Source organism: Erpetoichthys calabaricus, chromosome 1, assembly GCF_900747795.2.
Source record: "Erpetoichthys calabaricus chromosome 1, fErpCal1.3, whole genome shotgun sequence".
Classification (NCBI taxonomy): domain Eukaryota; kingdom Metazoa; phylum Chordata; class Cladistia; order Polypteriformes; family Polypteridae; genus Erpetoichthys; species Erpetoichthys calabaricus.
The window spans coordinates 142,352,206-142,379,495 of NC_041394.2; the positions used below are offsets into that span (position 1 = coordinate 142,352,206).

At 39.1% G+C, this 27,290-nt stretch overlaps 1 protein-coding gene across 2 annotated transcripts in view; it reads right to left on the reverse strand.

Moving 5' to 3' along the window:
- Positions 1 to 18,458, reverse strand: part of LOC114655461 (BCL2/adenovirus E1B 19 kDa protein-interacting protein 3-like) — a 63,135-nt gene extending 44,677 nt beyond the window's left edge. For both annotated transcript variants that reach the window (XR_007934228.1, XM_028806477.2), the window contains exon 1: positions 18,357 to 18,458. Coding sequence is in view for 1 of the 2 variants with exons in the window: in XM_028806477.2 (XP_028662310.1) it covers positions 18,357 to 18,414 (58 nt within the window). In the remaining variant the exon portion in view is untranslated. The remainder of the gene's footprint in view (positions 1 to 18,356) is intronic.
- Positions 18,459 to 27,290: the final 8,832 nt, after the last annotated feature.

Consider the following 27,290-nt stretch of genomic DNA (forward strand, 5'->3'; position numbering starts at 1 on the left):
GTCAATAAACCTCCTAAATGATAGGACATACACAGGTCAAGTTCCATTATAGCAAATACCAAAGTAATAAAATTTTTCAGAACAACAAATACTTTATGTTGGCCCAGGAAAATGTTCATACAACATCATGTTTAACAGATTTTGTTTTAACACAATGTAAATTTCAGTATAACAAATATTTTTTCGACCAAAAATGGCCACCAAAAATTATAATGCAATACAAAAAATAGTTAATGTCGCACCTACACTTTCAGTGAGTCTCAGGAAACCTGCAACAGGCTTAGACCAAAAGAAAGAGAGAGTCTGTTGCATAATTTCTGGTCTCGGCAGTCTCTGTGAGGTTTGGCAAGAGTATACAGTAATCCCTCGCTATATCGCGCTTCGCCTTTCGCGGCTTCACTCTATCGCGGATTTTATATGTAAGCATATTTAAATATATATCGTGGATTTTTTGCTGGTTCACGGATTTCTGCGGACAATGGGTCTTTTAATTTCTGGTACATGCTTCCTCAGTTGGTTTGCCCAGTTGATTTCATACAAGGGACGCTATTGGCAGATGGCTGAGAAGCTACCCAACTTACTTTTCTCTCTCTCTTGTGCTGACTTTCTCTGATCCTGACGTAGGGGGATTGAGCAGGGGGGCTGTTCGCACACCTAGACGATATGGACGCTCGTCTAAAAATGCTGAAAGATTATCTTCACGTTGCTACCTTCTGTGCAGCTGCTTCGTGAAGCGACATGCTGCACAGTGCTTCGCATACTTAAAAGCTCGAAGGGCACGTATTGATTTTTGATTGTTTGTTTTTCTCTGTCTCTCTCTCTGCTCCTGACGGAGGGGGTGTGAGCTGCTGCCTTCATTGTAACTGCTTTGTGCCGCTGTGCTTTGCATACTTAAAAGCCAAACAGCCCTATTGATTTGTTTGCTTTCCTCTCTCTTTCTGACAGTCTCTGCTCCTGACGCGCACTCCTTTGAAGAGGAAGATATGTTTGCATTCTTTTAATTGTGAAACGGAACTGTCATCTCTGTCTTGTTATGGAGCACAGTTTAAACTTTTGAAAAAGAGACAAATGTTTGTTTGCAGTGTTTGAATAACGTTCCTGTCTCTCTACATTCTCCTGTGTTTCTGTGCAAATCTGTGACCCAAGCATGACAATATAAGTATAACCATATAAACATATGGTTTCTACTTCGCGGATTTTCACCTTTCGCAGGGGGGTCTGGAACCCAACCCCCGCGATGGAGGAGGGATTACTGTAGTCACAGCATCATACAGGTATATCAGAATTCTGAGTCAGTGTTCCAACGAGCACCCACTTGGGTAGTGGCATAGTGTGCGGATACTGTACTGTTCGAGTTTCATAGCACTCCTCAAAGTTTTCTTTGCGATGAATAAAAAAAAAGGTAAGAAACAGTGTCAGTTTAGGCTAAAAGAAAAATTAACAATTATAGAAAAAGTTGAAATGTAACAAATGACCTAAAAAGGTGAAAAGGCTGTGTTACTGCAACTGCTGAGGTACTACTTGGACAATATTCCAGAGATAATGGCAAGAAACCAAAAAGAAGTGTAGGCCTTTCATTTAGAAGAGTTTAAAAAAAAAATCTAAGTGTCAGTGAGTATGGTGTCCTACACAATCTAAATGTAATTGGAAACTGGCAGAAACTCTGATAGAACAGATCTGGAAGACCCAAAGTCAACCCATTCAGAAGTTTCTGAGGGTCACCAACTTGTGTGATAGGGGTATCATAGTACCTCAGAGGCTGTAGTAACACAGTCTGTTCCAACTCTGCTTTAAGACAGATCGAGGAGTTTTAAGTAATCAACAGAAGTTGGGACACCTGTACAAACTGTTTGCTTCAACTTGCAAAGTTTAATTTAAATTCTGCAGAATATCTATAGATTGTAATCTATTACTTATTCACCAAAGAAGGCCCATTTGTAATATTCTCAAATTTCCTTTTTATTAAATTTTTACATTTTCACCATTATAGGTCATTCGTTGCATTTAAACTGATTAAATTTGAAGAAAACTGGAAAAACTGAGGTGTTCTGAAACTTTTGACTAGCAGTGTATTTATTGTGTTAACAATTTATTGCTGATTTCATATTTTAAAAAGAGATTTCTCTCCAACTTGATATTTTCAAATCATTGTCATTTAATACAATTAAATATATTTTTTAAATTAGATTTGTCTTAGTCAACAAGTAAACTTCATAACTCTATACATAACAGAAATGTATGGAATTAAGAAATTTCACACTAGCAGTGCTGTATCATGTGCGCTGTTCCACCAGGTTGGCACATTGATGTGGAAGTTCTAATGATTCCTGCTTTTGCTGCAAAGCTTGAAGGTCTTGGGTGCTTCAGTGGAAAACCCAGTGACGCGTCTTAATCTTCCTAGTAGCCATGCAACAGCTGGTATTTTAAGTGCATACTGAGCTGCCAAGTTTAATGTGTGCACATAGCATTTAATGTAAGGAAAACCAATCACCTGAGCCGTAAAGAGCATACTAGCCACATGGTTGGTGACTAACACTGGCTCTTTTTCTTCAATTATCCAATTCCACAGTGACATTACAAAGTAATGGCCATGTTAGCCCCAAGAATGACTTTCATGCATGAACAAGGTTTGTATGACATAAGAGGATAAGCACCATTCTTCACTTATATGATGCGATGTTACTGTAACATAACATTGTGAGGCTCTCAAATTCCATGAATAACATGTCAGGGCAACTCTTTCTGCTTTAAAGAGTAACTGTTTTAATTCTAACTTAGCCTCGTTGTATATATCAGGAACTGCTGTATATGAGAAAAAATGTTGCGATGTAATAACGTACCTTGGCTTGAGAGTATGTATCATGTTGCAGACCCCTGCATTCTCACAATAGTGTATGGACAAGGGTCCTTACAAAAAAAAATATGCAATAGACTTTGTTATCCATTTTGCGTTATCATAACTGCTGGGAAATGTATTAAAAGTTGCAATTTTTTAATTGTGTTTTAAATCCACTCTTAGATAGGACTCCTGTGACAGGGGGGACGACATCTAACACTGCAAAAACAATTACACAGTTTTTAACTGACCACAACTTATCAGACCCCTGGAGGTTTCTTAACCCAAACTCAAGATCATATTCGTTCTACTCACCAGTGCATCATAGCTACTCAAGAATTGATTATTTTTTTATAGATAATAATTTCTTGCCTACGATTAAATCGTGCAAATACGACACAATTGTTATCTCCGACCATGCCCCTCTAGTCTTGGAGCTAAAATCATTAAGCCCCTCACACTCACCTCGTAGATGGCGTCTTAACCTTCTTCTATTAGCAGAAGAGAACTGCACAGAATTTATATCCAAACAAATCAGCTTCTTCCTAGAGACAAACACACCCACAGAGGTTTCTGCAGGAACAGTCTGGGAAACTCTAAAGGCCTTCTTAAGAGGACAGATTATTTCATATCTTTCCCACAGAAATAAATTAGAAACCAAGAAACTGTCAGAGCTAAGAAGCGAAATTACTAGAATAGATGAAGAACAAGCCAGGCGTCCAAGTGAAGCTCTTCACAGGAAAAGGCAGGCCCTACATACAGAACTCAACATCTTAACAACTAAAGAAACTGAACAAGTTATTTATAAGTCAAGACATCATTACTATGAATACGGAGGGAAAGCTAATAAGCTTTTAGCTCAACAAATTCACAAACAAGTTCGCTATGCAATACCAGTAATCACCAACACGACTGGAGAAGAAATCATTGACCATAAAAATATAATGCACGCATTTAGAGATTATTATAAATCCTTATATTCTACTGAGTTCAAAGAAGACAACACACAATCTAATGCATTTCTGGATACATTACAGACACCACAAATAGATGCCTTAAGTGCTGAGGAACTGGAAAAACCTCTGACGCTAACAGAATTACTAGATGCTATAAAGTCACTTCAAAGAGGGAAATCAGCAGGCCCTGATGGTTACCCCGTAGAATTTTATAAGAAATTCTCCACTCAGCTAGCTCCCCTCTTATTGGCAACATTTACAGAAGCTAGAGACAACCAAATACTACCTCAAACTTTTCGTCAAGCATTAATCACCATCTTTCCTAAACAAAATAAGGACTTGTTACAATGTGTATCATACAGACCAATTTCACTCCTGAATAATGAAGTTAAGATACTCTCAAAAATTCTAGCTAGAAGGATGGAGAAAGTGCTGCCCTTGGTAATATCACAGGATCAAATTGGATTTATTAAAGGCCGACACCTATCTTCCAATCTTCGACGCTTGTTTAATGTTATATAATCACCAGCAAAATCAAACACCCCAGAGATATTATTATCATTAGATGCAGAAAAAGCATTTGATATGATTGAATGGAACTATCTTTTTATTGCATTGGAGAAATTTGGGTTTGGCTCAAATATTTGTGCATGGATCAAACTACTGTATACCAATCCAGAAGCTTCAGTTTGTATTAACAACATTTGTTCAGACTACTTTTAAGCTAGAACGTGGTACCAGACAAGGATGTCCCTTGTCACCACTGATGTTTGCAATCGCCATTGAACCACTGGCGGTTCACTGTCGAAATTCCTATCAGATAAAGGGGATTATCAGAGAAGGACTGGAACAGAAAATCTCTCTATATGCAGATGATATGGTTTTATATATATATATATCAGACCCAGAAAACACTGTGCCTGCAGTTTTAATAGCAGTCACAGAATTTCAAAAGATATCTGGTATTAGAATTAATCTGAATAGAAGTATACTCTTTCCAGTGAATTCACAAGCATATAATATTAGATTGGACACCCTACCTTTTACCATAGCAGATCAGTTTAAATACTTAGGGGTAAATATCACAAGTAAACATAAAGCTGTTTATCAACAAAATTTTGCCGTCTGCATGGAAAAAATTAAGCAAGACTTGCATAGATGGTCAACTCTTCATCTCACTCTAGCCAGAAGAATTAACGTTGTTAAGATGAATATCCTTCCTAAACTTCTTTTTTTATTTCAAAACATTCCAATATATATCAATAAATCGTTTTTTAAGCAATTAGATTCAACAATAACCTCATTCATTTGGAACTCGAAACACCCACGTATCGGAAGAGCGACCCTACAAAGACCTCAGGCAGAAGGTGGCGTGGCTTTACCTAATTTTCAGTCTTATTACTGGGCAGCAAACATACAAGCCATAAAAACCTGGACACAAAAAAATGAACATACACAGACATGGTCCGCAATAGAAGTAAAATCCTGTAGTACTTCTTTATACTCCCTGCTCTGCGCTCCAATAAATGCAAGTTATTGCAAATATACTAATAACCCAATTGTGCTTTACTCACTTTGAATATGGAACCAACTTAGAAAGCATTTTAAGATGGAAAATCTTTTATCCGTGGCACCTCTGCAAAAGAACCACCTCTTTCAACCCTCGCAAACATATCCAGTTTTTAATATCTGGTAAAGTTTTGGGATTAAAATGCTCAGAGATCTTTATATAGACAACATATTTGCATCTTTTGAACAATTACGTTCCAAATTCAACCTCCCAGCTACACATTTCTTTCACTATCTCCAAATTAGAAATTTTGTTAAACAGAAACTGTCCGATTTTCCTCACCTCGTACCCTCCACCATGCTGGAAAAAATACTGCTCAATTTTGAGGAATTAAACACCATTTCCACATTATATAAAATCTTATTAGAGTCCCTACCTTTCAAAGATCCAAGAGGACATTGGGAAGAAGATCTCTTAATCAATATATCAGAAAAGGAGTGGAAGGTAGCAAAGCAGAGAATTCACTCGAGCTCCATATGCGCAAAGCATAGAATTATTCAACTAAAAATTATATATCGAGCTCATCTGTGTCGCTTAAAACTGTCCAAAATGTTTCCAGGGCAAGATTCAACCTGCGAATGCTGCAACCAAGCTCCTGCCTCACTGGGTCACATGTTTTGGGCCTTCACCAAACTAACATCATTTTGGACCAAAATTTTTAAATGCCTTTCAGACAGCCTTGGGGTCACAATCCCTCCTAACCCATTAACAGCTGTGTTTGGTGTTCTTCCAGACGGACTTGAAGTGGAGAAGGACAAGCAAACGGTGATTGCATTCACTACACTTTTGGCACGCAGACTTATTTTGTTAAATTGGAAGAATCCTAACTCTCCTCTGATAAATCAGTGGGAAACCGATGTTTTATAATATTTGAAATTGGAAAAAGTCAAATTCTCAGTTAGAGGATCTGTACAGAATTTTTTTAAAACCTGGCAGGATCTAATCAATATTATTTTAGAATAAGAGAAATAACTATTACCGCATTTAATTCCCTTCTCCTTTTTTTATTTACCTATATATATTTCTTCCTTTCTTTTGCTTATTGTTGCCTTATCAAAAAGCCCTAAGCAATTCTCCTTTGGCTAAGCTCTCCTTCTCAGGGGTGGGGTTTGATTTGTCTTCAATTTTTTTGTTATAAATTGATCTGTTTGTATGGAATGATTACAATAAAATTAATTAATGAAATTAAAAAAAAAAAAGTTGCAATTTTGCTGCCTACTTGGTGCCATCACAGTTTATCACTAGCTGGTGTTGAGTGAGATGCATGTGAATATTAGTGGTATTAACACTAATACTAATTAACAGTAATACAACAGTAATTACTAGTGGTAGTGACTTTACCATGGCAAATTTTGCATATGGCAATAGTTATCTCAGATTCTCCATTTACTTTCAGAAATCCAAAATGAGTCTTGGTTTTAGCTTTAAATTGCGATGGCAGCGGATCAATCTGACAACCACCTTGATCAGTTGTTTTTGTTTTGAACTCTTTTTAGGGCACATGTTAAGTCAGAAATTTTTGTCGTGTGCAGCAACCAAATATGGACATCATTGCAGCGCCGTAAGTAAATGTATGTACTGTGCATTCTAATTACAATAACTATATCAGTAAGCAGTTATCATGGCAACAGGAAATGCCTAGTTTCATGGAACTCATATTTAACGGTCTATAGATAGATAGATAGATAGATACTTTATTAATCCCAAGGGGAAATTCACATACTTCAGCAGCAGCTTACTGATACAAAAACAATATTAAAGAGTAATAAAAATGCAGGTAAAAACAGACAATAACTTTGAATAATGTTAACGTTTACCCCTGGGGTGGAATTGAACAGTCGCATAGTTTGGGGGAGGAATGATCTCCTCAGCCTGCTCCACCGACATAGTATGGTTTATGTGTGGCTGCACACGGTTACATTTTGTTGATTGGAATGTCAGCATTTTTTTTTTCATTTAAAAATCAATTTTTTTCATCATCCTCACCATCCAATACAACTTTTATTTGTTTATGTCGTTCATTCAAGTACAGTATGTCTTTTTATGTTTCTCATCAGTTGTATGTAGTCCACCTTTAAGGTCAAGAGATGCGAATGTATATGGTGTGACAGCTAGCCTGAACACCATCAGACAAACACCAGCAGGGTTATAAAACACACGGGTTTATTTACAAATTACCCAAACACAGTCCTGCACAGCACACAGTGCTCCCGCACCAATCACCCCAAAATGTCCGGGCCTCTAAAAGTACGTGGGCTGCCTTTCTTCTCTCTGTCACTGGAGCTTCGTCCTACTCCAGCACCCGACTCTCGTTCTCCAACTATAGGAAGGCAGCCCCTTTTATAATCACCCGGATGTGCTCCAGGTGCTCACTGATGTTCTTCTGGCGGCACTTGCTGATGTGGCGGAAGTGCCGCATGAGCACCCGGAAGCACTCCGGGCATCCCTGGAAGGTCCTCCCTCCACCTTCCCAGGTGTGGCGGAAGTGCAGATCTCCCGGGCTCCACGATGCTTGGGGCGCCCATTGGCGGTGGCCACGGGCCCCAATGGATTTGAGCCTCCTCGCTCCGTCCCCATGGTCCCCTCACTATCCAGGGCGGTTGCCCCCTCATGGTCCAGGGAATGTACAGACTGCCTCCCAGTCCTTCCAGGTGTCCCGGCTGGGTCTGGCCCCCAGCCTCCTGCCACAACGGATAACAGCGCTTGAAGTGGCTATACGTAAGTGCCAGTACACTATTTGTACTAGTACCACAAGTTCTGCGGCTACCTCACTAGAAACTCAAGCACCACAATCTAAGACTGACGCTGGGGTATTGCATGATTTAAATACAGTGATCGAAGAGTGGGGTTGGGGTGAGGGGGTCAGACCCCTTATAGTTTTCAGAGTGGAATGGATAACCAAGAGAAGAGGCCATACGCAACAGTGCTTGCGAACCACTGGGCTTTGCATCTTTGCTTGAACTTTGGTGAACTATCTTTCCAATTCACAAAATGAACATGTGTCATTTACCTTTTCCAGGACACTGCTCCATCTTCAGTTGCCTGTTCCCCATATTGCTTATTGTGTAGTGATGTTATTTGTGTGGCCCATCAATTGCTTCTGCTCTGTCCTTTATTTGCATAAAGTCCACAGTCAGCGCAGAACAGAGCATTTACGCCAGCATAATATTAGTAAGTATTGATAAAAAAAAATATTCACAAATAAAAAAAAAATCTGTACACTAATTTTTATTTTCTTTTTAATATTCTTCTTCTTCTTTCGGCTGCTCCCGTTATGGGTTGCCACAGCGGATCATCTTCTTCCATATCTTTCTGTCCTCTGCATCTTGTTCTGTTACACCCATCACCTGCATGTCCTCTCTCACCACATCCATAAACCTTAATAACATCACCAAATCAAATCAGTCCAAGCATTTTTCAGAATTTGAGGTATTTAGTTTTCCTGTTGTAGATTTTTTTTTTTTTTAACCATAAATATTGATATATCGAAAATGATCTTTCTTAGCATATACATATTTCCCTAGATGTACCATCCTCCAAAACGTTATCAAAAAGTGTACACTGCTGACTTTAACTTAAGGGTATTTTAATACATTTCGGTCAAACCATGTAGAATTACACTTTTTATACATGGCCTCCAGTTCCTAGGCACCATAAGGTTTTGATCATAGCAATGGCAGGATATTAAAGCCATCATTATTAGTACCTTTTTGCATATTATTTTTATGAAATGACTGCTTGAAGTCTGTAATTCATAGACATCACCACGGGCGGAGCATCTTCCCTGGTGATGCTCTGCCAAGGCTCCAATTCAGCCATCTTCAGCTCCTACTTGTTTTGTGGACTTGTTCCCTTATGTTTTCTTTTCAGCATACAGAAGGCATGCTCAAATGGATTTAAATCAGGTTACTGGCTTGGCTATTGAAGAATTTACCATTTTCTAACTTTGAAAAACTCATTTGTTGCCTTAGCAATATATTTGGGATCATCTTGCTGTAGGATGAAGTGCAGTCCAACACGTTTGGTGGCATTTCCTGGAACTTGAGCAGCTATACACTAGTGCTGGGCGGTATACCGGTTCATTCCGAAAACCGTTTTTTATCTTTGTTATGATATAGAATTTTCTGTAATTAATACCGCAATACCAGTTGAAATAACCTAAACAACATTCGGAATGTGGCACAGTGGGAAAATCTTTAAGGGGGGACCTTTTTCACTGCTACACCGCTAAACACACATGCAGCGGAGGACATGTGTTAGTGGAGGTATTGAGCGGTGAAAATGGACAGAGAAAATACCGAAACTGAAGATGTAGCAGACAATAAAGTTGAACATGATGACACAAAAGAACTTTTGCTGAAAAAAGGAGCCATGTCTGTTGTCTGGAGATTTTGGTTTTAAAAGGTTGGATGTGGACCAAACAACTATTTACTGCAAATGCTGTGGAGCTAAAGTTGTCACCGGATGCGGCAACATGAGCAATTTGCTGCACCACCTTAGCCGCAAACATGCTTTGGAGTACCATGAGTGTATGGAACTAAGATTGGCACCTTCCACGTCCTCAGGTAAAACTGAAAAATCTAGAGGACACTCGAGTCAGACATTACTTGTAGATGCATTTGCTAGAGGTACTGCCTATGACAAAAAAACAAGAGGTGGATTGAGATAACCAATGCCATTACAATCCATATAGCTAACGTGTCACTGGACAGAGATTGATAACATTAACAGAAAGTGTAGTTGGTTTACAAAAAATATTTACTATTTATTCCTTTTCTAAGACATGTTCAGTGCAGTACAACTTTTGAAAAGCACCTCTGAATATTTTACTAAGTCTAAATGTCTCTTTGGATGGTTAAAAATATGTTGTCAAAATGACAGTTTAAGTTGTTTGCAAAATTTGTTCAATAAAAAGGTTCTATATTTTGACTGCAACTATCATGCAATGTGATTCCTTCTCTTCATTAGTGCCACCTCCTTGAAAACTATCACTTTATGGGGCCATGCAAACCTGTATTAAAACTTGTGTGCACATTAAATTTCTTTTTGTACAATGTACAGTTCTCATGACAGTGGAATAGGTTATTCTTAGCCAGTCTACTGCAGTAATTGCAGTGGAAAATGTGGATAACATCCACTCATGCATGGGGAAAAAAAATACTGTTGAATACCGTGAAACTGGTATAATTTTGAAAAATACCGTGAATTCTGAGAATTTTGGTCATACTGCCCAACATTACTATACACCACAGAATTCATTGTGCAATTGCCATCAACAGTTTTGTCATCTTTGAAGATAAAAGTGCCAGTACCTGTGGCAGCCATACATGCACAAGCCATAACACCCTCACCACCATGTTTAATAGATGAGGTAGTATGCTTTAGATTATGGGTAGTTCCTTTTTGTCTTCAAATTTCGCTCTTATTATCCCACTGATACAGGTTAATTTTGTTTTTATCTGTCCACAAGACCTTTTTCCAGAATTCTGCAGGCTCTTTTAAGTACATTTCTTAAACTTTAATCTAGCCATCCTGTTTTTGTGGCTAACTAGTGGTTTGCATATGACAGTGTGGCCTCTGCAGACAATAGTCTTACACATTACACATATGCCTCCTGAAGGCTGTTTTGCTTTTTCTTTACCATAGTGAGGTTTCTGCTGTCATCAGCAGTGGAAGTCTTCCTTGGCCTAGACATCCCTTTGCAATTACTGAGCTCACCGGTGTATTCTTTCTTCTTAATGATATTCCAGACAGCTGATTTAAGTAATCCTAAGGTTTTACCGATGTCTCCAATAGTTTTATTCTTGTTTTTCAGCCTCAGGATGACTTCTTTGAAATTCATTGGCTCTGGTCATGCTGATGAAAAAATGGCAACTACAGACGACTAAGGGTTAAAGTAAGCCTAGGTATCTACTGCCTGCACTACTGAAGCAATGAAACAAACCTGAGTAATCACAAACATGTGTGAGGCCAATTGTTTCAAACAGTACTGTGCCCTAAAATGGGGGGGGGAGTTTGGGGACCATGTATAAATCAAAATGTACGCAAATAACCTTACATTAAAGTTTGCAATGTGCACTTTAATCGTGTCTGAATTGTTTGATTTATTATCACATTCCCAATGTGTGTTGTGTACTAAATAACATCCCCAACTGTGGGTACAAAGCATTAACAGTTTGCAATGTGCACTTTAATCGTGTCTGAATTGTTTGATTTATTATCACATTCCCAATGTGTGTTGTGTACTAAATAACATTCCCAACTGTGAGTACAAAGCATTAATAAATCAATTTTAAAGAAATGTTTTTGTTTGTTTTAACCTTTGTCATTTGAATAAATGCTTTACCAGTTTGTCAGCCACAGATGTGTTTCTAATATAGAAAAAATAAAATCTGCAGTGCCATCAAGTTAGAGAAGAAATTGAACCATGTCACAGGATGATACAGTAACATACAAAGTGCAGCTGTTCTTCCTCCAATGAAGACAAAATGTGACATTTATTTAACTTAGATCATTGTCTTTATTTGTCTCCAGACACAGACTGAGACCAATTTAATACTGTTCTTCTTATGAAAATATATCTATTCAGCAGCTATTAATAAACCCGAAGTTGAGGCACTGTCTTCCACTTTTCACTTGCAGATAAAACAGGATCACTCACTTCATTTACCGTATTATGTATGGTCACCTGGTAGACAAGTTTTGCCAATTGGTCAATTAATGCAGTCCTTATGGAGCAGTAACAATTCTAGTTTGGAATTCAAAAGGCCACTTTCACACGACTAAGTAAACTAATTATGTGCTCAAGTGAAGCAAGTTTAATGTATTTAATTTAAAAATTGTGTTATCTAAACCTTCCATTTAAAAAACTGGGCATCTCTTGACTAACTTACAGCTCAGTTAGATAAAAAAAATCTGCCTTTCATCTTGAAACAATAAAGTAGGTGCTATTCAGATTCACTGTTCAAAGACAAGCAATTTCAGTATATGGTCTGTCAAGGGGCATACTTTAAATATGAAAAATCTATACTTTTTATTTTACAAACAGTTGTTTTATCTTATACCATAAGATCCAGTACAGAATATGGGATGATTAGGATTCTATTTTGCTTACATTGTATAAGGCTCATAACATAAATGTCTGAAAGGTTATTCAATGAAAAAAGCAAACTAACTGTAACATGTATCAGATGACCACTTGTGATTTCATTTCACATTTGGTATTATTATTTTTACCAAAAAAAATTACACAATTTTATAATTTCAGTTCTATGTGTTCCTGACTCAACAAAGTATTTTCGATAGACATAATGATAACGATTGATTGCAACAGAGAAAAGTATATAATGTATGCCTGCACTAAATAAACATTACATAAATTATACAAGTGTGGTGAACAGTAGCCACTACACTAAATGACTGAACACAGTTACAAAAGAAATGAGTGTTCATACTGGAGGGCAGTTTGTTTTTATAGAGGTGGCATTCAGAACAGACCCAACACCATCCACTAGTGAAATTCCTGATGCTTATTTGGGATATTGAGAAACCAGATGTAACCTATTCTAGTACTGAGCACAAGGCAAGAACTAACCTACTGTAAGGCTCATTCACACATACATGCAAAATAATGCATATTATTTTTAGGTCGATTTAGCCTCACTAATTAACCTAAACTGAAAGTCTGATTTCCCCCAATATAAAAAAAGACAATCTGGAGAAAAAAGCAGCATGGGGAAAACATGCAAATTCCACAAACTGAGTACACAGGTCTAGGTTCAAATCTGATCTTGCATGACAAAATTACATAGCTTAAAAACAAGAATCAGTGAAATACTGTACTAGCCAATATTCTTACAGAGTATGGGAGAATCAATTAAGACAATTTAATAGTTTTCCACAGCCATCATTTCAATTTTTAAGCATTTTGTTTAATATAAATCAACAGTTTTTGAGAGAAGATAATATCTTATTTTACATTCACAACGAAACATTCAAAGATGAATTATAACTTCACAGCTTTTGAACATCTGAATCCAATTAAGTGACGTGATGAAATGCAGTATCCTGAAATACATTTACAGAAGTAGTGGAAGCCAAAATGCTTTGTTTATTGGCTTTCAGTTACCCTGCCTTATAACAATACCAGTGAAACATTATATTTAGTCAGCAATGTTTTAATTTTATGCCTTTAAACCTATAGGCTTAGCTTTATTTACTAATAATAATGTCAATAAAATTTCCTGAATACCTGTGAATAAAGGATATTTAAATCATACCTAACTGACAGCTAGAAAACAAAATATTTACACAAGTACATTTTTCTGAATTGTATATTTTAAAAGGGTAAGGTACAAATGTTTTCATTTATTTTCTGAAGGTGTATTTAGGGGACAGGGGTGCTCAGAAATAAGAAACACACGTGTGAATTTATAGAAGTGCTGATGTGAGCCAGCTTATAAAACTATACACAAACATGCATCATACAGTGCAAATTGCATTATACAATAATGTACAGCATTTACTTGTGGTGCATATTAAGACAAGTATCATATTATGATTTAAAAACTGCTTCAGAAACTTGAGGAGGACCTGCATACAGATATTATATTGTGTAAATTGATGTAGATCTATGCACAACAGTGCAGATGATCTGAGTAATTAGTCTTTCCATACACGGTACAGCAATCAGTCAAGTTACTTTACGTTTCTTAAACTGGCAGACAAGGATTGTAAAAGGCTGAACACATTTGTGCATATAGGAGTTGGTGGATCTGTGGCAGTATTGAGAAGATGACTACTTTGTAGGATTCTACCATTCTCAAAGTGCTAAACAAAATATATTTAAACAAAAAAAAAATTAAAACAAAAGAAAAAAAAAAGACAGTGAGGAGTTGTGTAAATATGTCCATTGTGACAGGCGACCGGCTATGGACTCCGGTCGTCACCCCCAGGCCGCTAGGAGGAGCCCTCCGGACAGCATATTTGTGCCCCGAGTTCCAGCAGGGCCTCATGGACTTTGTAGTGTTTTGACACAGCCCTGCTGGATACCCTGGGGGCCGCCAGGAGTCGCTGTAGGGGGGCTAGTGGGCTCTGTCATGCCCTATAACCCGGGAGTGCATCCCAGTCACGTGACTGGAAGAAGCGATGTGCTCCCGGGATGAAGAAAAGGACTTTGCCCTGACCCGGAAGGAAAACAGACTTGTGGGTTTGGCTTGGGGCCACTTCCGGGTCAGGGGCTATAAAAGGACTCTGGGTGAGCCCAGACATTTGAGCTGAGCTGGGAGGTAGGGTGGCGACGTGTCTGGGAGTGGAGGATTGTTTATAGAGAAAGAGAATTGTGTTTAATGAGTGTGTGGAGGAGAGTGCTTGGTGCACTACTGTATAATAAAGATAATAGTTATTGTACTTTCACCTGGTCTCAAGAGTGGTACCTGAGGGTTCGAGAGGTGGACGACACGCTTAACTGCTACACCATTAAGCATTTGTAGTTAGAGCTACAAACAGCTAAAACAGTGCTACCAGTTAAAACTGATCAGGGAAACATCCTGATTTGAGAAAGAAATATTAGCATTAATTAAGTCACTACTCTTATGTATTTCTGGCTACAGCTAAGACAATATGTATTTTGACCTGCATTTGGTGCACATTGTCCAGGAGAATCAACCTTATAGTTGGCAGATTTTCAATCATTTTCAAAATCTTGTGGAGCAAGAGAGTGACTCTGGCTAACTGTGACATGACAGGTAGGGATGATGAGCCTCAACAAGTCACCTCAGCCTGTCCCCAGAAAGAAATAACGTGTGGCAGTGGTTAACTTAATAATTAGTGTGACTGAGATGGAGGTTTGCTCCACAGACAGCCTCAAATGGTGTGTTGCCCTAGACCAGAATGCAGGAGAATCTAGTTGTTATTGTCCATGTTGGAACAACTGACATACTTAAGGGCAGGCTGTCCGGTTTGTACTCTAAATTTAAACAAGTAGGTGCCAAGCTGAGGCATAGTAGTGATAAGGTGGACTTCTTTGAAGTGCAGAAAAGACGGAGTTGGCTAAATGGTCAATTACATGGCTCAGTCTTGGTGTATAATTGAGGGGCACAGAGTTATGGGACATTACAGAAAAGAATGGGACCTGTTCTGCCATGACAGTGTAACATTTGAACTGGATTAGGACTAGGATGTGTAAGTTTGTTAAGTATTGTTGACATTTTTTATTATATATAAATTATCTGGATACATAATCAACATACTGGTCAAGTTTACAGACAATACTAAAATAGGAAGAAAGACAGATAATGTAGAATTAGATAAATTGTTACAGAGGGACCTTATCATACAGGCTTGGGTAGATTTCTGGCAATTGGACATTAATGTAAGTAAATGTAGGGCATTAAATATACAAAGTAAAACATGTTAGATTTTAATATACAATGAAAGGTTTGAAAACTTGAAAGTACACCTCATGAGAAGAACGTAGGATTCTTACTGGACTAGTCATTATCTACCATCAAACAGTGTACAGAAGTGATCGAGAAAGCTTATAAGGATGTTTTGTTATATATAACCATGTGTAAAATGCATGTCAAGGAAAGTTATGCTAAAGACACATAACTCAAGAATGAGGCCTCACTTACGAGTACCATATTCAGTGTTGGTCTTCATATTACAAAAAAGACAGAGCAGCACTAGAGAAAGTATAAAGCAGAGTGACTAGGGTACTATCTGGACTGAAAGGTGTGAAGCTATGAAGAAAGACTGAAGGAGATGAACCTCCTCAATTTTTGCAAAGACAGATTAAAAGATTAAATAAGTGAAGTGTTTAAAGTTAATAAAGAAATTAGTACAGTAGATCCCTGATGTTACTTTGAAATATATTCTTCAAAACAAAGACACAGCTGTAACATGTTTTTTCATAAAAATGTTATATTTTTTTCATATAAAGAATCATAGAAACAAGGCAATTAATGAATTACACCTGGGAGTGTGGTAGATGCTGTGGTGGGCTGGCACCCTGCTCAGGGTTTGTTCCTGCCTTGCGCCCTGTGCTGGCTGGGATTGGCTCCAGCAGACCCCCGTGACCCTGTGTTAGGGTATAGCAGGTTGTAAAATGACTGACTGAGTGTGGTAGATGGTGGTACTTTTGGAACCTTCAAATGTCAAACTTGACGTAATTTTGGAGAATTTAGGGGAATAGGACTTTCGAACTTGCTCGGCTGAATGGGATCTTGTTAACATTGTTCTAATAAGCACGGTGACTCAAAGTGAAAAGGAATCTTTCATACTGTCTGCTCATTTTACTCATTACAGGGGCAATCACAAATTCATCGCTCACAAGGTCATTTACTACAGTTCTACTTCAATGCATATTTGTTTAATTGGTTGTTCTAAATTAGTCCACTGTGAGAGAATTTGCCCTGTAATTTGCCCAAATTGAACTGGCATTCCACATGGATGTCAATTCTGGTATTTCACTTGATGCTCCTCTTTGTAAGAAGAGAGCAGGTAAAATGGAAAAGGCACATACAGAAAATGGAATGATGCCATAATGCACTCAGTGATGCACTTTTCTACTTATATAAATAAGCATATTTCATTAGCATCTTTTGCTTTTTCTATTACAATGCCTGTTTTTAAATACTGTGTGCCCTCATCTTTTACAAAGAAGAACTGACACCTGCACGAACAGTTAATAATGAGGCTTTGGAACAATGGCTTACAAAGAGAAAAAGGGCAAGCTCAGCAAAGCTTATGAGAGACAAAGCAAGTTCTTACATCAGTACGGCTCTCGCAGTTTGAAAATCGATTACACTTGAAAAAATCATTAACATTGCCATAAAGCTGAACTTTTTTTCCTATTTCTACACACGCTGGTATTCCATTCAGAACATGAAAAAACAGAAGTTAACGGGTAAATTAAAATACTATGAGAAAAGACGTCTAGCATTAATTACTGCGCAAAATGCACTGTGAAAAGTTTCAGCCTCACGCTGGAACTAAAATCGGCAGTCCTGTGATAACTGGAAGTACTTAAACGGTCTATTTGCTTTAACTCACACATTCAGTACGTGTCTCGTTTTATCCGAGTGGGTGGATGCTGACGTTTGAGACGTGTCTTGGAACACTGGCAGGTCCTCGGTCCTCCTGGCCTCAGTGTCACTGGTTATCCCGGGACTGGAATCACGTGTCGCCAGACCTTGGCATTTCGATTGGACTAACAACACGGTCACGTCCTTAACACCAGAACTCGCCGCCCTACCGACAAACAATACTGAGTGCATTATTATTATAAGAAAACCAAGCTTATCATAGTACTAGCTTAACGATATCTACATTTACCATCTATGATTAATACACGACTCCATAATTAAAAGAGTCGGGACACACTTCTTCTCCATAACTGGTGTTTTTTTAAGGTCTGGGTTTGTTATTCTGTTGTACTTCATGTGTGACCGATCCTTAAAACACTAAACACGTACAACAGACTACACTACACGCTCCACCGTGATGCAAAACAACAACGTAACAACATCGATAAGGACTGACAATAGGAATCGTGAAAATTAGTGTACCACACTAAAACATGTTACATGTCACATAAGTATATTTTATTTATAGATTCTGAAATTCGAATCAACTCACCACCCTCCCACTGGCCTTGTTTACAGGGCAGAGGCCCTCCCACAAAGAAACTCTGACCATACATTTCGCAGACACACCATTGATCCAAAAGTCTATCACTCAAGTTTTACGCGCTGCCTACTCCCTCCTACTGGCTTTTCGATTGGATCGGCAAAATGTCCGTCAACGATGTCCGTGTTTACACCTCTCATCCTGCTTATCTAAAATTGAAGCATAGCTATAGGGAGGAAATTCCACGCCACTATACAAATGCACATCGGTCTGTCTCTTAAGCTTCATTTCAATAATACAAAGACAGCTAGTACATTAATTTATGGATAAGACGACGCAGTGTTCGCCGCTGCATGCCACTCACCGTTAAGTCCGGGTTCCTCGTTGTTATTGTTGCGCTCGGTAGCGGCGGAGGCCATCATGGCTGTGCAAGAGACGCGGCACGAGCTGCACGCAGGCACCGACGTCAACGGAGGACGGCCGTGTTGTTATGGTAACGGGAGAGTGGCCAACACAGCCAGTACCACTGCTAGGTACGTAGTCCAGTAGTTGATATACACGATACGCCTAATTAAAACATGGTATTGACTATTATATTTAAATACTTATTAGCATACAAAACTGGATTTCTGCAAAAGACTGTATGAGCCAGACATCTAGAGAAGTGCTAAATACATACGGTGCAAATGTATATAGATTAAACATCTCCACGGAATAAGACTTAAAGTTAGGTTAATCATTTAACAGAACAGGTGTGTGTTATATGTGTGTTTATAAATATATATTTGCAGCTGGAGATCCACAAAGGGAGAAAAAATGAATCACGTATCATAAAGTAGTTATTCCTGAGGAATAAAAACTACTTTATGATACCAGATTAATTTTTTCTCCCTTTATGGATCTCCAGCTGCAAATATGCAAATCGTATCACAGACCTTCTCTTCCATTCATTCATACATATATATATACACACAGAGGTGGGCAAAAAAATTAGTGGAGGTTTACAGTTGTTCATAGGGAAAAAGACATGCAGGTTATGATTATTATGATAGATTTATTATCTCAATAGGTTTATTAACTTTACTAACTTAAAAAACATGTCACAATGGTATAGTGCACTTAGGTACAGTCTTGTAAGTGCACAAATTGCCTGCCTCACGTACTCAAAATTGTAAACCTACTTATGCCCACTCCTGTGTGTGTGTATATATTATATATGTGATACAGTCAAAATCTATGTTAAAGTTTATGTTAGTGAAAACATACATTATTTGTGCATTTCTGGTCATATTACATATTTGAGGACACTGGTGGTATCAAAAGAAAACATTTTGTCACTCAAAAGATTGTCTGAGTTTGTCATTACATATTACACTTGCTGTTCAAGAAGGGCCAGAGCAGACCATAGTTCCAGAGGAGACTCTGGTCTTTTGATGTATGCAATAAGTAGCCAATGTATTATTCTGTGCTGTGGACTCCTGGGGAAGCAACTTGAGTTCAAAAGACACACAATGCCTGAACAAACTTGTCAAGAAGGTCTGCTCCATTGCAGGGCAAACCCTGGACCCACTAGACAATGTTGAGGTAATGAGAATGGTGGAGGACTTTTAGCCACAGGCTCATTTCTACACGGCATGCTAAGAAGCAACCCTGGAGATGTTTTCTGCCCGCTGGTATCAGGTGATTCATTGCTTCCTCTGGATGTCCCAAACTAAATGTTTTTACTTATTAAGTTAATTTTACAATTTCTGCACAATATACATTTATTCATTTATTGATCAATTGACTGATTGTATTATTTGTCCTGTGAGTCTGTATTTTTGTTTTTTAATGCTTCTGCTGCTATATGCATCTAAATTCCCCTTCAGGTGAATACTTTTCTTTTAATCTAATTTTATGTAAAAAATAACAAATAGTGTTTACCTGGAAAGACAGAACATTAAAATTCAAAGCTTAGATAACATTAACATCTTGTAGCACTTGTGCCCTTATTTTAATTTGGTTCTATATTACATATTAGCTTTGTACTTTCTAATCACTTAAATAGGTTACTAATACAATTTTGGTTTTGTATATCATTTTGGATAATGTCATCTGGTAAATAAAGAATTAATATTCATTAATTCTTTTTCCACTGTTTATCTGGGATCAGGTCGTAGGGGCAACAGTCTTAGCAGAGAGGCCCATAGGTCCCTTTGCCCAATTAACACTTGCCAACTCATGCTGCGAATTCCCAAGGTGTTCCCAGGCTATCTGGAAGAAATAATCACCCCAGCGAGCCCTCGGTTTTTCGCTGGGTCACCACCTAGCTGTTTGTGTCCATAAAACCTCCACAGGGAGATGTCCAGAAAGCGTCCATATGAGATGCCTAAACTACCTCAATTGGCTCCTCTCAATGAAAAGGCCAACAGGAGTAGTCCTTGCCTCTGCTGGATGTCTGTGTTTCTCACCCTAACTATAAGGGAGGTGTCCACCACCCGGTGGGGAAAGCTCATTTTGTCTGCTTGTACCCATGATCTTATCTTTTCAGTCATTACCCAAAGATCAAAACCATAGATGAGAGTAGGGACATATCTCAGCCACTTATTTACCACTATGAATCAATATAGTGACTGCATAACTGCACTCGCCACCTCGACTTGTCTGTCAGTTTCACCATCCTTTTTCCCCTCACTCATGAACAAGTCCCCAAGATACTTAAACTACTCCACTTGAGGTGGTAACACACCTCCCATTTGGAGAGGACAGTCCACCCTTTTCCAACTGATGACCATGATTTCATACTGTATTTGGAGGTGCTAATCCTTATCCCTGCCACTTCACACTTGGTTGCAAACCATAACAATGCATGCTAGAGTTCACAACCCGATGAAGCCAACAGGACCACGTCCTCTGTAAAAAGCAGTGATGCAATTTCAAGGCCACTGAACTGGACACCCTCCACTACTTGACTGCACTTTGATATTCTGTCCAATAAAATTACAAACAGGATAGGAGATAAAGCATAGCCCTGGCAGAGTCCCAACACCCACTGAGAATAGTGCTGATGTTTATCCGAGTATGTGGACATCTCTCACTGGGAATATACAAGGACTGAATAGCCATTATTAGGGGCCCTAGAACCCTGCACTATCCCAGCATCCCACATAGAATCCTTAATGAAACACAGTCATATGGCTTCACTAAGTCCACAAAATATACGTAAACTAATTGTATAGTCCCATGCCCCCTTCAGAATTCTCTTGAGGGTAAAGAGCTGGTCAATTGTTCCATGGCCTGGATGGAATCCACATTGTTCTTCCTGAATCAAAAGTTCTGTGATTGGGCAGAGTCTTCTTTCCAGTACCCTGATGTAAGCTTTCCCAGGCAGGCTGAGAAGTGTGACCTCCAATAGTTGGAGCACACCCTTTTTAAAAATAGGGACAACTACCCCGGTCTGCCACTCCAGAGATACTGCTCCTGATGACCATGCAACATTGAAAAGACATGTCAGCCATTACAGCCCAAAAATGTCCAGAGCTTTCAGCATTTCTGGGTGGATCTCACTCACCCACTGCCTGGGGCCTTTCCACAGCAGAGTTGCCTTACTACTTCAGTGATCTCCCTCAGGGAAATGGGTATTGATCCCTCATCAGCCTCTGGGTCTGATCCTTCCACAGAGGGTGTGTCTGTTGAGTTAAGGAGCTCCTCAAATTGGTCCTTCCACCACCAGACTACATCCTCAGTCTGGGTCAGCATTTCTCCAACCTTGTTGAGAACAGCCTAGGTGAAATCCTGCCTTTACCTTCTCAGCCACCTCATGGTTGGCTTCTTTGAGCCCAATCAATAGTCTTTTTCTATGGTCTCTCCGAATTCCTCCCTCACCCGGGTTTTTACTTCCCTGATAGAAGCTGTTTTAGTCTGTTGGTACTTCTCTGCTACTTCTGGTGTCTCCTGTGCTAACCAGACATAGACATATTCTTCAGCCTGATAGAATCCTTCAACTCTGGTGTCTACCTTGGGTTGCCACATCAAGAAGCACCTAAAGCCTTCAGGCCGCAGCTCTTCTCTGCCTTTTTCACAATGAAGGCTTTGAACAAGGTCCATTCGGGCTGCTTGTCCCCAGCCTCCCCCAAGATGTGAGAAAAGCTTGGTTAGAGACTTGTACTAGTGAGAATGGGAGTGATTCCCTAAGACCCTGAACAGTTTCAGGTTATTAATATAAAACCTGCCTTTTAGTATCTACATCTGTTTTTTTTAATAGTTTAGCATATATGAAGCTTCAAGAAATCTTAAAAGTTTTAATACATAAATCTGTAAGCAAGCATCCACATCTTACAACTCACAACTTACATTTTAAACTGCTTTCTTCACACATAGTAAAGCAACGAATTGGATTAATTTTGAATACATTTCACATTATATATTCTGAAAGAACATGCAGCCTCAGGAGTGTTGCTACTAGCATTCTAATGTGAACCAAATGTCATCATTTGCATTCCCCTTGCTCGACGGCCACAGCTTCTTTTATCTGTTTTAGGCAAAGACAGTGTGTGCATGTCTATCATACCTTGTTAATACAAATCTTAACAGAATTCACCCACTTGAAAGCAGCTTATAAGCCCCAAACACCCAAAAAATTTATTTATTTTTTTTTACTTTTCATATGTTCCAAACAAAAGTGTCATTTTCATGTTTCACATTAGGCCTATAATATATACACATACAAAAATTAAAGGTACTTTGTAATTTTTTGGGGATAGTTGCGATATAGTTACTGTACTTATGCTTCTTTGCAGCTACAGGGATTCGCTGTGTGTTAACAAGCAACAAGAAACATCTTCAGGTTGTGACAAGAAACACAATATCTGGGTCATGAAACAAACACAGAATACTGGAGCTGTGAGACATCAGCACTTCTTCCTCTCTGATGGTAAAAAATGTAAGCGGAGGACATCACAACACTAGTCCACTGAGCCTGTTTGAATCCAACAAAAGTTGGTAGTGGTGTGTAGTCAGTGGTAGACATTGTCGTAGATGCTGTGAAGGGAGTCAAACCCCTGCATATTAGCAACCCATGGTTTGAGGAGCTGCTCTACAGTACACAAATCTAACAGGGGTTTAGCTGTCCTTGTTTTTTCCAAATCCTCTTTGATGGCCATGAAGACATTGGCAAATCTGTGTTGCAGATTTTAAAAACACAAACGACTGTTGTGTGGAACTGTAAAACGTGTTTATAATAATATTAATACAATATTTTAAAAATACTATTTTTAACTTTTCTATATTATTATTATTAATATTTAATTCAGTTACTGATCATATCTGCTAACCAGACAACCACTTTGATATTATGGTATATAAGCAGATCTGAGACTCAAATGGTCATAAAAATCAGACACACACATTTATATATGACAAAGCCCTACAGACACTTTTTCTGTTGAAACAGCAACCTAAGACAAAGTAAACTGTAAATATAGCATGGGTTTTATGGAAAAATTACATTTTGTTTGTGTGAAAGAGTAAAGTAATAAACACACAAGGATTTTCCCTACCACATTTTCCAGACTGGGCCTGATCCACAAGCATATGTAAAGGCTATTAACATAAAATCAACCAAAAATGCTTGAAAGCTTTTGCTGATCTATTAAGCTTGGAATGTCTGTTGTCACACACATACACATGGGAAACAACTATAGGGCCTAAATAATAGTAATTCTATGCCAGACCAGGGGGCAGCAGACCGTGCTTACTGTCTCTCTCAGTCTCTTGCAGACCATTCTCGGGAAATTGGTTCTGGCACCAACAATGATGTCACTTCCAGTCTTGAAGACATCACTTCCGGTTTTGCGTGCTGATGACGGCACTTCCCATTCTATGTGTTAAAACTGCCATCTTGTCTCAATGCAAACCAGTTCTGTTTTGAACTATGAACATCGCTCATTTAAAAAATCAACTTTTGCAGCCAGGAAAACAATATATGGATAGCTGCCCCAAAACTTCATGATGTCTGTGACTCATTTATGTGACACTGTGCAGGAAGACAATGAACTTTAACTTGCCCACCCCCAGGGACTCCAAAATAATGTAGGAAAGGGGTGAATGAATACTCCGTTAGCTATCAGTTTTACTGTCTGGAATGCTGGTAATTAATTAAAAAAAAAAAAAATCAAAAAGATGCCACTCAAGGACAGTCAAGGTAATGTAGGTTGAGTGAAGGGTCTCTCTATTTCACTGGTGGGGATGCCAAAAAATGTGAAAAGGTCTGTAGAATTCATTAACAAAGTTCATAAATCAGCAAAAGTCAAAATGAACACTTTTTCTGTTGTGGTTCGATGTTGTAACAGACTTACTTTCACAAAGAACCCAAACATGCTTGCTGAAACAAACAAAATAATCTAAATAAATTGTAAGGATAATAGAAGATTATACTGTAGACACATTTTCCTTGATTTACTCCTCTACTACACAGTTTATAATTACAAATCAAACAATTTGCAGACTTTAATTTAAGGGTATTTGCATACATTTCAGTCACAGTATGCAAAAATGACAACACTTTTAATACGACACTCCCCAGTAGTCATATTTAGAACTTTGTTGCATATTACTTGCATCTAATGACGGCATGAAATCCGCGATTCATAGACATCACCAGGTACCAAGTATCTTCTCTGGTGATGCTCTGACAAACCTCTAAAGCAGCCATCTTCAGTTCCTGCTTGTTTTGGAGGACTTGTCCTCTTAAGTTTTTTCTTCAGCATCTGGAAGGCATGGTCCTTTGGATTTAAATTGGGTGACTGCCTTGGCCATTCAAGAATTTTACATGTTTTAGCTTTAACAAAACTACAGTGTTGCCTTAGCAGTATGTTTGGGATAATTATGTTGTAGGATGAAGCACCATCAAATGATTTTGGAGCCATTTAGTGGAACTTGAGTAGATCAGATATTTCTGTACACCTCAGAATTCGTTGTGCAACTGCCGTCAACAGTTACATCATCAGTGAAGGTAAGTGTGTCATTACCTCTGGCAGCCAAACATGACCAAGCTGTAACACACCCACCACCATGTTTAACTGATGAGGTGGTATGCTTTGGGTCTTGGGCAGTTCCTTTTCATCTCCACACTTTGCTCTTGCCATCACTCTGATACTGGTTCATCTTTGTCTCATCTGTCCACAAGACCTTTTGCCAGAATTCTGCAGACTCTTTTAAGTACATTTTTGCAAACTGTAATCTGTCCATCCTGTTTTTTGTGGCTAACTAGTGGTTTGCATCTTGCAGTGTAGCCTCTCTATTTCTGTTCATGAAGTCTTCTCTGGACAGTAGTCTCTGACACATTCACGTCTACCTGCTGAAGACTGTTTCTGATCTGTCGGACAGGCGTTTGGGGTTTTTTCTTTACCATGGTGACGATTATTCAGTCATCAGCAGTGGAGGTCTTCCTTGGACTACCAGTCCCTTTGTGGTTACTGAGCTCACCAGTGCACTCTTTCTTCTTAATGATGTTCCATACAGTTGATTTAGGTAATCATAAGGTTTTAAAATTGTTTTTCAGACTCATGATGACCTTTCGACTTTCATTGGAACTACCCCTGTGCACATGTTGAACAACGGCAGACTCCAAAGGTAGTCTGTAGGTAGAATCAAGCCTGGGTATCTTATACTTGCACTAATCACACACATTCGTGACGCCAATTGTCCCAAACATTATGGTGACTTGAAATGGGGGAACTGTGTAGAAAGAAACATTGACTGAAATGTATGTAAATACCCTACAATTAAAGTTTGCAATGTCTACGTTAATCATTTCTAGAACAACAAAAAGGTCCCGTTGAAAGGAAGCTGGAGAACCTGGGAACCATCATTTACAGCTATGGTGCCGAGAGGTTTGGGGTAAAGAGCAAGTTACAGAGGGAGCAGAAAGGCCCTTTAAACCAGCCAAAGTCCAGGAGGCAGCGGGAAATGGACAGGTTGGTGAAAGAGAGAAGACAACTGAGGAAACAGTGGAGGAGGGCCTGTGAGACAGAAAGGGTGGGACTTGCTGATCTGCAGGATGAAATAAAGCAGCAGCTTACCAAGTTGCGAAGAGCAGAGCACCTCAGACGACAATGCAAGAGGAAAGAACGGACAAGGACCCTTTTCTACAGCAACCCATACTGCTTTGTTAAGGGTCTTTTCATCCAAGAGAAGATTGGGGGCCTCAAAGTGCCCATAAAAGACCTGGAAGAACACCTGAGGAAAACTTACTCTGAGGGTCGGAGGCATGAGCCAGTTACCATTCTGAGTGACATGCCACCTATTCAGGCACCTGAACAACAAAAGGATATAAGGCCACCCACATGGAATGAGGTGGAGAAGATAGTGAATCAGGCAAGATCAGCATTGGCCCCTGGACTCAATGGCATTCCATATAGACTCTATAAAAACACCCTTGGTGTCCTCAAATACCTGTAGAAGCTGATGAAAGTAGCCTGGCAGAAAGGAGTGATTCCAAGGGCTTGGCGAAGATCAGGAGGTATTCTGATCCCTAAGGAGAAGAACTCCTCATCCATCAGCCAGTTTCGCCAGATCAGTCTGTTGAATGTAGAGGGAAAGATCTTCTTCAGTGTCTTGGCCCAAAGGCTATCAACTTTCTTGCAGAGAAATGACTATGTTGACACATTGATACAGAAGGCCGGTATCCAGAGCTTCTCAGGATGTCTGGAGCATGCCAGTGTTCAGCAGATTCAAACTGCTAAGAAAGAAAGGAGAGACCTTCATGTGGTTTTTTTTAGACCTGGCCAATGCCTTTGGTTCGGTCCCTCATGAGACCTTGTGGATGGCTTTCAACTATTTTAGTGTTCATCACATCACAGAGCTGGTCAAGAGCTACTTTCAGGATCTACTGTTTTGTGTAACAGCTGAGAACAACACCACCGCCTGGCAGCACCTGGAAGTTGGAGTTATGGCAGGTTGTACGATTTCCCCTCTGGCATTTATTATGGCAATGGAGATGGTCATGCAGGCATCTCATTGGGTAGTGGGAGGTGAGTGACTCAAGAGTGGCCTCCGTCTTCCTCTCATCAGAGCCTACATGGACAACATGACCATCATTACAACAACAAAGCCATGTACTAGGCGATTGCTGCAGAAGCTCCAGGAAAACATCCAGCGGGCAAGAATGAAGTTTAAGCCAAGCAAATCTCCCAGCATCTCCATCATAAAAGGAAAACTGACAGCTGAGCGGTTCTATATTAGTGGAGAACCAATTCCAACAGTCTTAGAGAAGCCCATCAAGAGCCTTGGGCGGTGGTATAATGCAGACCTCAATGAC